General features: G+C 47.4%; 1 protein-coding gene across 2 annotated transcripts in view; it reads right to left on the bottom strand.

Annotated features, from left to right (window-relative positions):
- Positions 1-1,347: 1,347 nt before the first annotated feature.
- The window catches only part of VSIG10L2 (V-set and immunoglobulin domain containing 10 like 2), a 34,954-nt gene continuing 24,100 nt past the window's right edge, over positions 1,348-12,201 (bottom strand). The window contains exons 9-12 of one of the 2 annotated variants that reach the window (XM_035140258.3): positions 7,904-8,026; positions 6,153-6,177; positions 4,180-4,304; positions 1,348-2,034 (exon numbers count right to left, since the gene is read on the bottom strand). In XM_035140258.3, the coding sequence (XP_034996149.3) occupies positions 1,892-2,034; positions 4,180-4,304; positions 6,153-6,177; positions 7,904-8,026 (416 nt within the window). In that variant the 3' untranslated portion in view covers positions 1,348-1,891. The remainder of the gene's footprint in view (positions 2,035-4,179; positions 4,305-6,152; positions 6,178-7,903; positions 8,027-12,201) is intronic. The other variant, XM_088658071.1, reaches the window with a different exon arrangement.

Genomic DNA, 12,201 nt, shown 5'->3' with positions numbered 1-12,201 from the left:
TCTACTTGCCCCACATCTTGTGGTGTCTGGTGTCAGGTGGGTATGGTTTTGGCCAAGTAAATGTATTTAGGATCTGGATGATAGGTTAGTTTGGGCCCTTTCTTTGGGCTTGTTCGCACTTCCCCTTGTCCTGTGCCTAGAAAGTATGGCTTTGAGCAGTTTTGCCTTTGCCCAGCAACTGTCCCCTGGAAAACCAAAGCTTTAGTGATCATTTGGAACCAAGGACAATCTGTGGGGAAACCTAATTGCCCTTTGTTCCCATTCAGTGCTAAACAGTGGGGGGGTTTGGGGGGGGAGTGGTGGGGCAAACCGAAATGTGGATGAGCCCTTGCACTCATGGAGATATCCATTCATCGGAACAACCAAAACTTGCAGTCAATGGCTCACAGATCCCTTCACAATTGTCATTGTCTCCACGAGGCAAGCATCTTCTTGAGATACGCAAAAACGACCTTTTCTTCAGACTACATACTATATATCTTGCAAACTGAACGTGTTTGCTTAATGTCAGCTGAGGACTTAAACAAGTTCCACTTGGATGGGAGCTGTAGAAAACAGCTTGGTGGTTTCGATCTAGCCAGCAATTATAGAAATAGGTCTGAGGTTTAAAGCAGGCTGGCCGCCAAGTAAACTAGGGGGGGGGACCCCACCTAGGACAAATATTGAGTTAGAAACAAGGTCTTGCTTTCCATTTCTGTGGTTGTAATTTGTGTAATGTTAAATACCTGCACCTTTTGGTTTGAACCTAACAGTCAGAGAAACCAGTTTTTAGTGGCAGAGCACATGCAGAAGGTCCCGGGTTCTGTTCCCAGCATCTCCAAATAGGATTGGGACAGCCCTGGAACTCTGAGGTGGTGCTGCCAGTCAGTGCAGACCGAGGGGTAGCAAATGTGATGCTCTCCAAATGCCATGTACTACATGCTCCCATCAGCCTCAGACAGCATAGCCAATAGCCAGGAGTAAAGAACGTTGTTATCGAGGGGACGCTGCATTGGCTCTCTGCCCCTTGGTGAAAATATATTGAGCTAGATGAACCAACTGTCTGGTACATGGTACAATGCAGCTTTCCATTAATCCAAAGCAACTTGATCCTGATAACAAGAGCTTTTGCTTCTCAGCAGATGGTGGCAGCTCTTTTCCTAGTACATCTTAAGGGTGGATTTAGCCTTAAAGGTGAAGCTGGAGTAACTAGACTCTCATCTAAGTGAGTAACCTCTGAGACGCTGGGGGGGGGGGGGTTAGCACTCTATCGTTTTCTAAAGGAGCCCAGGGATGGCACACCTACATAATATCCCAGGCACTTTCAGATTCCTTCTTCTCCCACTAAGGAAAAAAAAGATTCCACACTGTCAGTGCATCAGACTGTTTAACAGCGACGACCAATCATTAGCAATGGTTTTCTGCACGCCCACTAATGTACAAAGAAACCAGCAACTGTTGGATAACAGGATTTTGTCCCGGGTCTCCCAGATGACGTCTCTGAATCTTCAGTAACCACATGCGTACTAAAAGTGGCACCTCTGAGGCTTCCCTGTCATCATTCCTAGACCAGAAACTGCCCAGCCAGCTTCTACAAAGAGGAAGGAAAGAAGCACACCTCTTTCTCTAAGGAAGGCATCCTCCAGATTTTTCACAGGCTATCCCTTATTTGCTGCAAGGAGCCTTTTGATTCTGTGGGTAGTGCTTAGATGTGGCCTTCTGCCTTCACATAGGAAGAAGCTTCAGGGTTTGCGACGAGACAGATCTTGCCTGATTCAAGGAGCGGTCTGATATCTCCCTCCAGTTTCTCCCAAGCATTGCAATCCTTCCCCATATCACGGTCCTCCCCTTGTTGACCTGAATAGCTCTCCCCAAGCTATTTTGACTACCAGGGAGTCAGATATCCTGGTGGTCACGGGGTGGCAGTCACTGTGATTGTCACATTAACTGGAGGGTCCTCAACGGTGGGATCTGGAACAGGCGCTGGAGCTGGGGCTTCTTCCTGGGCCACTGCCGAATCCTCTGGGACTTCCATACCCTCCCTGGGGCTAACGTCTGTAAAAGGAAGAAACACGCACAAAGTGTATAAGGTATTTGTGAGCGGTGGTGTAGGAAGGGGGGTGCGGTAGGTGAGGGGCACCCCAGGTGTCATCACTGAGGGGGGTGACTGAGGGGCCTGGCCAGCAGCATGCCTGAGCCACACGTCTCTCCTGGGGAGTGATGTAGTGGCTTGGGCACCTGCAGGCTCCGTGGTGCCCAAAACGGCAACATGGGGCTTGTGGTCTCTGTGGAGGTTCCACACAGCATGCTCTGTCTCGGCTTGCCCTGCCCTGTGGGCGGCTAGCTAACAAGACCAGTGGTCAGGGATGATGGGAATTGTAGTCCACCAGCAGCTGGAGGGCTGAGTTTGTGGATGCCTGATCTAGAATACACCTAGATTGAAAGCAGCATGTTGACAACTCCGGATTGAGAAAAGGGGACCCAGGTGGTGCTGTGGGCTAAACCACTGAGCCTAGGGCTTGCTGATCAGAAGGTCGGCGGTTCGAATCCCTGCGACGGGGTGAGCTCCCGTTGCTTGGTCCCAGCTCCTGCCAACCTAGCAGTTCGAAAGCACGTCAAAGTGCAAGTAGATAAATAGGAACCGCTATAGCGGGAAGGTAAACGGCGTTTCCATGTGCTGCTCTGGTTTGCCAGAAGCGGCTTTGTCATGCTGGCCACATGACCTGGAAGCTATACGCCGGCTCCCTCGGCCAATAATGCGAGATGAGCGCACAACCCCAGAGTCGGTCACGACTGGACCTAATGGTCAGGGGTACCTTTACCTTTACCTTTACATTTTGGCACTATAAACATTTGTATATACAGGTCTCTGTAATTTCTTGCTAGAATCTGTTACTAAGTTCCTTCCTTCCTTGGACCATTCATTGGATGGGTGGATGGGGGCAAAAGGAAAACCTTACAAAAAGTAATGACAAACTTAGTTGGTCTCTAAGGTGCTACTGGAAGGAATTTTTTTATTTTGTTACAAAACATAAGACAGGGAGAGATTTTCTGAAGAGAGGCCTGCCCCTTACCTCAATTAAACCTTTCGAGGTTGCCAAGGCTTTCCCATTTAGCCCCGCATCATTTGCAGTGGTGTGAGGCTCTTGTCCTGTCTCTGTAATTTCTCACCAGCGATGCCACATCATTGCACGTTGCATCCCTCCCAAGGCATGCCAGGAAGTGTGGCTCATGGGAAGCAGCACGAGACTCTCCCCACAGGGCACACCTCCTAGCAAGACCCAGTCAGGTGAGATGCACCCACTTCTGAACACTTCAGAGAAACCCCTTCCCTCCCCCTTTCAAAAGAACATGGGGCAGAAAACCAGCCTCTATTTTTGCAGAGTGTTTGGGGGAAACAAGGGAGGGATTGTTGACCCAGCCCTAGAATTAACAGGAACTCCTAGGTCCGGCACTTTGTCCCAATAAAATGCAGGTTTTGTGCTTGCAAGCAGACAGAAACAATGCCTATCAATGGCAAGTTGGGTGCAAGGAGTTTGTTTTGTAGAAGTGTGCTCTTTTTGTGTGCTTTGGGGAATGAAGTGACTCAGCACAACGGTCAGAATCGTGGAATGTGGCTGAACAAAAGCAGGGCAGGAGGGAGCTGAGACTTTCTATATTTTTCAATGGAAACCAAACTCTCGTCATACAAAATTCCGGCTTCAATTACAAAAAGAGAGAACCGATTCATGTGCCTAATTAGGAAAGTTGTATGCTGCTGCCGCTCCCAAAGAGGCAAGCTTCTGTTCAGTTTAAAAGGGAGCTTGCCTCTTCAAAACTGGGAATGGCAGTGACATTTATGTACTTGTAAATACCCAACCGTTTCCTTTCCAGAGAAACGAAGTGTCTGCATGGATGAACTGAGCTCGCTGGCTGCATTATGTCAAAGGGCATGTAAAATCCGCACTCATTGATCAGTAGTGCCTCTGTCCACACATGTGAGTCGCCAGTTCCTGCTGTGGTTGCCAGTCCTCCAGAGTAGACTTTCAGAGGCACAATGGGTTTTCTGAGAAAAGGGATAACCACACCAGTTTTTCCCCTGGTGGGAGCTTCACATGAGCGGGACTCCACTTAGGGGATGCTCCCACAAAGTAGAAGCCTAGTTCGGAAGCAAGCCAACTTTATTAATCGAGTGGTGGTGGAGGTCTGCCATCAGTTTACCTGCTGCTGTTTCCTCGGCTTCTGTGGAAGGCTCTCCAAGCTGCTCACTGGCCCCTCCTTCCATCCCTGCTGCTGTCTCAGCATCTTCTGGAGTGCTGATGTGCTCACGGGCTTCTCCACCAGCCCTAAAGGGGTGTGTACACAATAGACATAGAAGGGAAAAGTGAAGCTAGAAGCTAGAAACATCTCAAGTCTTTGGGCTCTCTCACATCCATACTATTCCTACGATCATGTGCTCACAATTTCGGTTCTTTAGGCTTGGGTGGAGGTTGGTCTTTTCTTGAGTGTTTTACTCTGGCAAGTGTCTAATATAAAATCTCGCAAGTTCTCTCCCTCTCTCTCTCTCTCTCTCTCTCTCTCTCTCTCTCTCTCCTTTTCAGTTTTATACATTTCACTGATTTTGCATTCATTTTGGCATGTCAAAACTTGACTTCCTTCCCCCTCTTTCTGCGGTTCCTTAAATTTATTTATAATATCTTCTGCATATCCAAATTAACTTAATTTGCTCATTGATTCATCTTCTTTAAATATATACTCTTATGAAACTGGAGGTTGTTACAATAATCCTGCCAATGTTCTTATCTCTTTACAATTTATCTGTAAATATTCAATAAACCATTTCCATTCTTTTATTTAAAAAGTTTGTTATCTTGATTTCTTATTCTTCCAGTAAGTTTCACCGTTTCTGCATATTCCATAAGTTTTTGTATCCATTCTTCTTTCGCTGGAACTTCTGCTTCTTTCCATCTTGGGGCAAGTAACATTCTTGTCGTAAGGTCTCTGTGAACTGACATTTTCTGCCAAATGCTAAGCCTGGCACCGTAGCTGCAAAATTGTTATTTGCCCCAAAATGGAAGGAAGAAGAGGTCACAACGAGAGAAGAATGGTTACATAAACTAATGCAGAAAGGGCAAAACTTACCAGAAGAATAAGAAATCAAGATAACAAACTTTTTAGAAAGGAATAGAAATGGTTTATTGAGTATTTACAAATGAACTGTAAACAGATCAAGACATTGGCAGGATTATTTTAAAAACCTGCAGCTTCAAAAATATATATGCGATATATTTAAGAATAGGATGAATGAAAGAATAAATTAAGATAATTTGGAGTATGCGGGAAAGGACAAAAATAAATGTTTAGAACCACAAAAAGAGTGTGTGTTTGTGTGCATGAGCGTTCACTGACATATAGACACACTGCAAGCCATTAAATTCATGATTCCTCTCATCTGCTGAACCACCAGGGTGGCAAGTCAGTATATTCTGGCAGTAAGATGGGATGGAGGACCAGAGGTCCTCCAAATTTGGTTGAACTCTGATTCCCATCAGCCTTGACCATTGGCTATGCTGCATGATGGAGCTGATGAGTGTTGGAGTCCAACAACATCTGGAGAACCTCAGGGTCCCCATACCTGCAGCAAGGACTCCTGAAGCACCTAGCTTGCCATTGGCTTGCCGCAGGAAGAGATGCAACGACCCTCACAGTCCCTTCCAGCTCTACAATTCTATGACTTCTTGTTCAGACTGGAACATTGACAGGGGCCACAACAGACTTCACTGTCTCTGATTCCTGTCTTGTAATTCGTGGTTTATTATTTGTGGCTTGCGATTCTTGCTCAACAGCTGCCTACAGCCCAACTCTGATGAGCTCTGACATCAAAATTAGCAAAGGAAAATTCTGGGAAGCACATTTATTTTGGCATAAAGTGTTCCATGGGGACTAGCTGCTTGAGTTGTGAATGCAGACCACTTGCAGTCAACGTGTTGCTCTCCATATGTTGTACTCCACACCCATCAACCCCAGCCAGCATAGGCAATGATTAAGAATGATGGGAGTTGTAGTCCAACATCTGCAAAGCTGGACCATATTGACTATCCCTAACATAAGTCAACAAGAGCAAATGAGAGCAGGACTCAATGGGTGACAGAGGACATAAGAGGCAAAGAAGAGAGTCTTTGGATGCCACTTACATTCTGAAGAGCAGGTCGTGTAACCCTGTGGCATAATAAAGCAAAGAGACCACATTTTTAGAACTATGCTGCAGGAACAGTGGCAAAATTAAACCCCATCCTCAAAACCCAGGGGAAAGGAGCTTCAGAGGTGCAGCTCATCCCACAAAGGCAATATGGTGCCTATTGTACACAAAATTAGCAATGGGTTTTCCTTCGCAAGACATGTTTGTAGCATGGATAGAGAACCTGTTGGAGAACAGGTGTCACTGGGTTAAAGTCAGTGCTTTTTTTCTTTTAAAAAATGACTCAAGAAATTCACCATTTTATAGTTCAAATCGGGGAAAATAAATACAGAAAATGGACAAAAGTACAAAGATTCACAAAATGTTTAGGGATATGCGTCCCCATGCGTCCCCCCAGAAAAAAAAGCACTGACTACAGTGCCATTTGCTGGCATCTGTCTCAAGAGCCAGTGAAGTGTGCCTCTGGGGGTGCATTAGCAGCTGTGAAGTGCCCTCCCCGGGGCACAAGCCTGAGCACTAATCCTGGACTATTAGCTAAGCTGGTAGAGGCTGATGTGAGTTGGGTTCCAGCAAGATCTGGAGGGCCATCGTGTTTCTCCTGTCCAAGAAATAAATCTGTCCTGCAGCAACGAGCCACTTGCTTGGAGCAAAAGCAGGACCAACTCATGGCTTTGCATGGCTATGGGAAACGCTTCACTTGACCTACTTTGGCATTATACCTTTGTTGCATCCAAATGGGAAGAGAGCCAAATGGGGAGAATGCCACTAACCTGGGGGCTTTAGGTGTCATAGTGGGTCTTCCACTGGTGCTCTCTCTCTCTCTCTCCCTCTCTCCCTCTCCCTCTCCCTTCTCCCTCTCCCTCTTTCTCTGTATCATCTATTCCACTCTGTTTCAGTTCAGTACACACCACAATGTATCACCATGTTATCTAGGCAAGGTGCCACTGTTGTGCCCCTGGATGGCTGCGCTATTTTGACTTCTTTGTCTCTCTGCTTCGGTCTACATCAGACTTCAGCTGCACTTGCTGAGCAAGAGGAGGAACTTAGGAAACTGCCTTGTGCCGAGTCAGGCCATCTATTTCTTGTCTTGTCAACACTGACCAGCAACAGCTTCCAACAATTTCAGTGCAGCTTACAGAATCGAAACACAATTGTGGCACAAAACAGATAAAATGTAAGTGCATCATAAACAAATGGGGGGGGAGAGAGGCTGAGCATATGCCCTCCTAGTGGTGCAGGAATAAAACTGTGAGCACATCTGCAAAGCTAAGCAGGGTCCGGCATGGATTAAGATTGGATGGGGTACTGTGCATTGCAGGGTTTTGGGTTCCTTCCAACTCTATGATTCTAATCCAGGCATCTCCAGACTTCGGCCCTTCAGATGTTTTGGACTACAATTCCCATCTTCCCCGACCACTGGTCCTGTTAGCTAGGGATCATAGGAGTTGTAGGCCAAAACATCTGGAGGGCCGCAGTTTGGGGATGCCTGTTCTAATCTGTACCAAGATAATCCCTACACCAAGAGGTGTATCCTGGAGAAGAGGGGGAGGTCTAGTGAGAATCCCAAGGGTGAAATAGAGATGCCACAGGGCCTGCAGTTCCCACCCCTTCCCATGACTCAAGGCCCTTTATTCTTTGCCCTTGAAGAGAAACCTTGAATAACACCCCAATCTTGGAAGGTCTTTGAGCTAGCCCCTTGAGCTAGCAGCAGCAGGGAGGGCAATCGCCCGGCAGTCAGACACTCACTTGGATTGTTCTCCCGGTTCCGAATGATGTACTGGAACACCAGGAGGGATGTAACTGTTGCCACTATCATTCCTGCCACTGCGGCACCGATCACTGCAGGGTAAGCGTTAAAAGGAGGGTCGGCTGCAAGAGAGAGGAAGCTGCTGTTGAAGGCCACAGAGTCATACCACGGCTGGATCATCAGGACCCCAGAACATGCTATAGCAAATGGATCTCAGCATCATACATCACAGGGGCTTCCGGCATTCCAGTCTGTGGAAATGAGGTTCTAAATATTGCCTCTGCTGAGCATCTTTTAAATTTCGGCTTTGACATAGGACCCCTGCAAACTGGTGTTTCCTTTGGCAGGTGCATCCTGCTAAATATATGACTAATGCAGCACTTCTGGATTCACACAGGAAAATCCACTCATCATTCCATTTCCCGAATATTACTGCGTTGTTGCTGCCTGGGGAGGCACACTTGCGCTATAGCACAGCAAAAGCAGGCGGTGGGATGGGGCAGAATGGAGCATTTGTGGTGTGAACAGTTACATACAGGGAACCAGGCAGAGGGCCTTCTCGGTAGTGGCACCCACCCTGTGGAATGCCCTCCCACCGGAGGTCAAAGAGAACAACAATTACCAGACCTTTAGAAGGCATCTTAAGGCAGCCCTGTTTAGGGAAGCTTTTAATGTATGATTTCTGTATTTTAATCTTTTGTTGGAAGCTGCCCAGAGAGGCTGGGGGAACCCGGCCAGATGGGCGGGGTATAAATAAATTATTATTATTATTATTATTATTATTATTATTATTATTATTATTATTATTATTAGATTTCAGCAGAAGTCCTGGGAACTGTGTGGGCTGGAAATGAAGCAGTATTACCTACCCTGAAATTCTGCAGGCACAAACAGTATCGAAAGCTGGGTGACTGACAACCACCATGATACCATCAGGAGCACCTCTCCTCAATCCAATTCACCCTTTACTCTCCTGAAGCTGATTTTAAGCTTTTATTGTGGGGGGGAGAGTCATAAAAGCCAATCACAGATTGCCCACATTAACGTGCCAGTTGGTCCTTGGCAGTACTGCACTGTTGGAGAATTCTTTCTCTGCTAAAGGAAGCCCTCAGTGAGGCTTTGCACAAACTCTCCTCATGCTCCTCCCAGGGAGCCTGCTCATTCCAGGCCGCCACATCTGTTTCCAATCTCCTCCATTTTCCCAAGAAAATAGTTTGCTTGTTTTTCTTGAGTGTTTCGTTTTGGTTTTGCACCTTCCTTAAAGCAGTCCCCGACCTGCACCCAGACTTGTTGCAACAGCTGTTGCCCATATGGAGGGGAGAGGCAGCCGTTTTCACCTGGCACCAGCACAGTTAAGCCAAGATGTGCGGAGAATATTGGGCAGAAGGCAGAACAACTGGACTGCAGGTGGAACTTGGCTCCCAGGTCAACAAGGAACCCAAAAGAGAAGCCCCTTTACAGGCCCTGTAAACATTGCTGTGTGCATCATAAACTATATAAGTTCCACAAATAGCTTCTGGGGCACCACAATCCTAGAGATTAGTGCTGTTTCTTTAATTCTGTAGGAGTTATGATGACTGGCTATATACTGTCTCCAGTACGGACCCTCCAAGTGTCCCTTTCCCCCCACCTGCCATAGCAAACATGAGCAAATGAGCCAATGTGATTTTACAATAAACAGCTGATCATGTCAAAAACTGCGCTTGGACCATGAGAAGCTGTTCTCTAGTTGCACCTTTAGGACCTGGAAATGGTTGAGCGAGGATCCTCCCCCACAAAGGGAACAGGGAATCCTATAAACTGTTGTGTAAGGAAGATCCAAAGGCTTCTAGCTAAGGAACTCAGAGCACCTGATCAAACCACAGTACCCCATGAGAACGCTGAGAAGTCACTGGCATTTAACAGACTGGTGTGAGACCAGCATAATTTTGCAGTGTGTGTGTCTGCTGTATGGTACAGCAAACAGTATCTTCCCTCTACGGCAGGCATGTCAAACCTGCAGCCCTCCAGATGTTTTGGACTACAATTCCCATCTTCCCCAACCACTGGTCCTGCTAGCTAGGGATCATGGGAGTTGTAGGCCAAAACATCTGGAGGGCCGCAGGTTTGACATGCCTGCTCTACGGCATCACACAACCACAAGCCCTATTATGCAATATGGGACGTGCAGTGAATACATATAATGGGGGGGGGGGGGAAATGGGTTCTGCGGCCAGCCTCTTTTTGATCAGCTGAACATCTAAAATGATGCTTTAAGTGCTCAGATCAGGCTTTCCCAACCTGGTGCCCATCAAATGTTATTTGACTACAGTCCTGATCGTTCCTGGCCATTGGCCATAGTGGTTGGGAGTGACAGGAGCCCCAAACACTTGGAAGGCAACAAGTGTTGAAGAAGAGCGACACACAATCTCTCTAAAAAAAATTCCTTCCAGCAGGACCTTAGAGACCAACAGGGCTGTCTTAAGCGTATCTGGAGCCCTGGTGCTGTGGTACGAAGATCCCTCTGGTGCGCTCCCCCCGCCCCATTTCGCAGCGCGGCTGTCTGGCGGGCGCAGCGCGCTGCACGGCTACCGCAGGCACAGCAGCGTGGTGCCCCCCTGGCGGCCCGGCGCCCTGGCGCATTGCGCCACCCAGCCTTGCCTTAGAGCCGGCCCTGGAGACCAACTAAGTTTGTCATTGGTATGAGCTTTTGTGTTCATGCACACTTCTTCAGATACAATGCAAGAATTCTGCAAAAGGTTCCCAGTGACAAGTCACATCCGCCCCATACATTTAAAGCATGTGAATTCTCCCAAAGAATCCTGGGAACGGCAATTTGTTATGGATGCTGGGAAGTGTAGCACTGGTAGGAGTATACTAAAGTCCCCATGATTCTTTAAAGGAAGTAATGTGCTTTAAATGTGCTCTCACTGTATATGTTATCGACATTGCAGAGCCTGTTAATCCAGAACTTTTGGCTGAATTCAGAGAGGCTGAGGTCTGACCCAGTGGATACAATCTTGATCTTCCACAGGGGTAGGCAACCATCCGGCCCGGGGGCTGGATGTGGCCCAATCTCCTTCTAAATCCAGCCCGCAGACAGTCCAGGAATCAGCATGTTTTTACATGAGTAGAATGTGTGCTTTTATTTAAAATGCATCTCTGGGTTATTTGCGGAGCATAGGAATTCGTTCATTATTATTTTTTTCCAAAATATAGTCCGGCCCACCACATGGTCTGAGGGACGGTGGACCGGCCCTTGGCTGAAAAAAGTTGCTGACCCTGATCTTCCATCTCTGATCACATAACCTGGTCCTTTCCTCCTGTGTCAAGAGATCTCATTGCTTCATATCTTGGGGATCTCTTGCAGCGAAAGCCCAGCTCTGTCAAACCCACTCAAACGTCAGGCAGGGGTTTAGTGTATATTGGAGGAACCCCAAGCTAGCAAGTGAAGCAATTCCTTTCCAGTGAGCCTGGTAGGCATGTCTTAGATAGAAGGGTGGAGAACACTTCCCAGAAGAAGAAGAAGACGGAGGAAAATAATCCATGGCAGGAAGGATTAACCAAACCATGCAATTAAGAAGAGATGGTGGGGCACAAGAATGACAACTCCATCCAAAAAGAAGAAAAAACCCACCAAAAAAACAACAAAACCCAACTCACCCATCAGATATAATTTGCCCCGCCTGATCCCTGTGGCATGCAGCAGCCTGCACCACTTGCTTTTGCAAATCTAAATCCAGCCTCATGCAGTGCAGCAAGACAGGAAAAGGAGAGGAAGCTGAGCCACTCCCCGATGCAAAAGAAGATCAGCAACAGCAGCACAATTGAACACACACAGAGAGCAAAGGCATTGAACACACACAGAGAGCAAAGGCATTGGGAGAAGCAATGGCAAGAAGCAGGTTCTTTCTGGTCACTGCAATCACATTCCAGAGTCTCAAGAAGCACTTCCCCCTCTAACCTGTTTCTCACCCAACCTGGCTTTGGCTCACACCTAACCCAGGAGTTGTGTCTGGCAACAACTCTTCAGGGTGCCTCAGGTAGGTCTTCCTTATTATCATCTGCTACTACCTGACCCTACCACCTGGGACATTCTGCATGCAAAGCACCTGCTCCAGCCCCTGAGCTATGGGGCCTCAATTCACAGGGCAGCCTATGCAACGCATCTACTTTCCCCACAATGAGATTTCCCCATTGCCATCCCCCCCCCCCCCGTGGCTGTTTTGCTCCATCATGTTGCATTTGTGATTTAACCCACCGCCTCCACCAGACAGACGCAGGGAATGAATAAACTGCCACAGGGTTTTGTGTAAAC

Source organism: Zootoca vivipara, chromosome 14, assembly GCF_965207765.1.
Source record: "Zootoca vivipara chromosome 14, rZooViv2.hap1.1, whole genome shotgun sequence".
NCBI lineage: Eukaryota > Metazoa > Chordata > Lepidosauria > Squamata > Lacertidae > Zootoca > Zootoca vivipara.
Note: the sequence above shows the minus strand (reverse complement) of the source record. Positions and strands in the feature narration are given on the sequence as shown.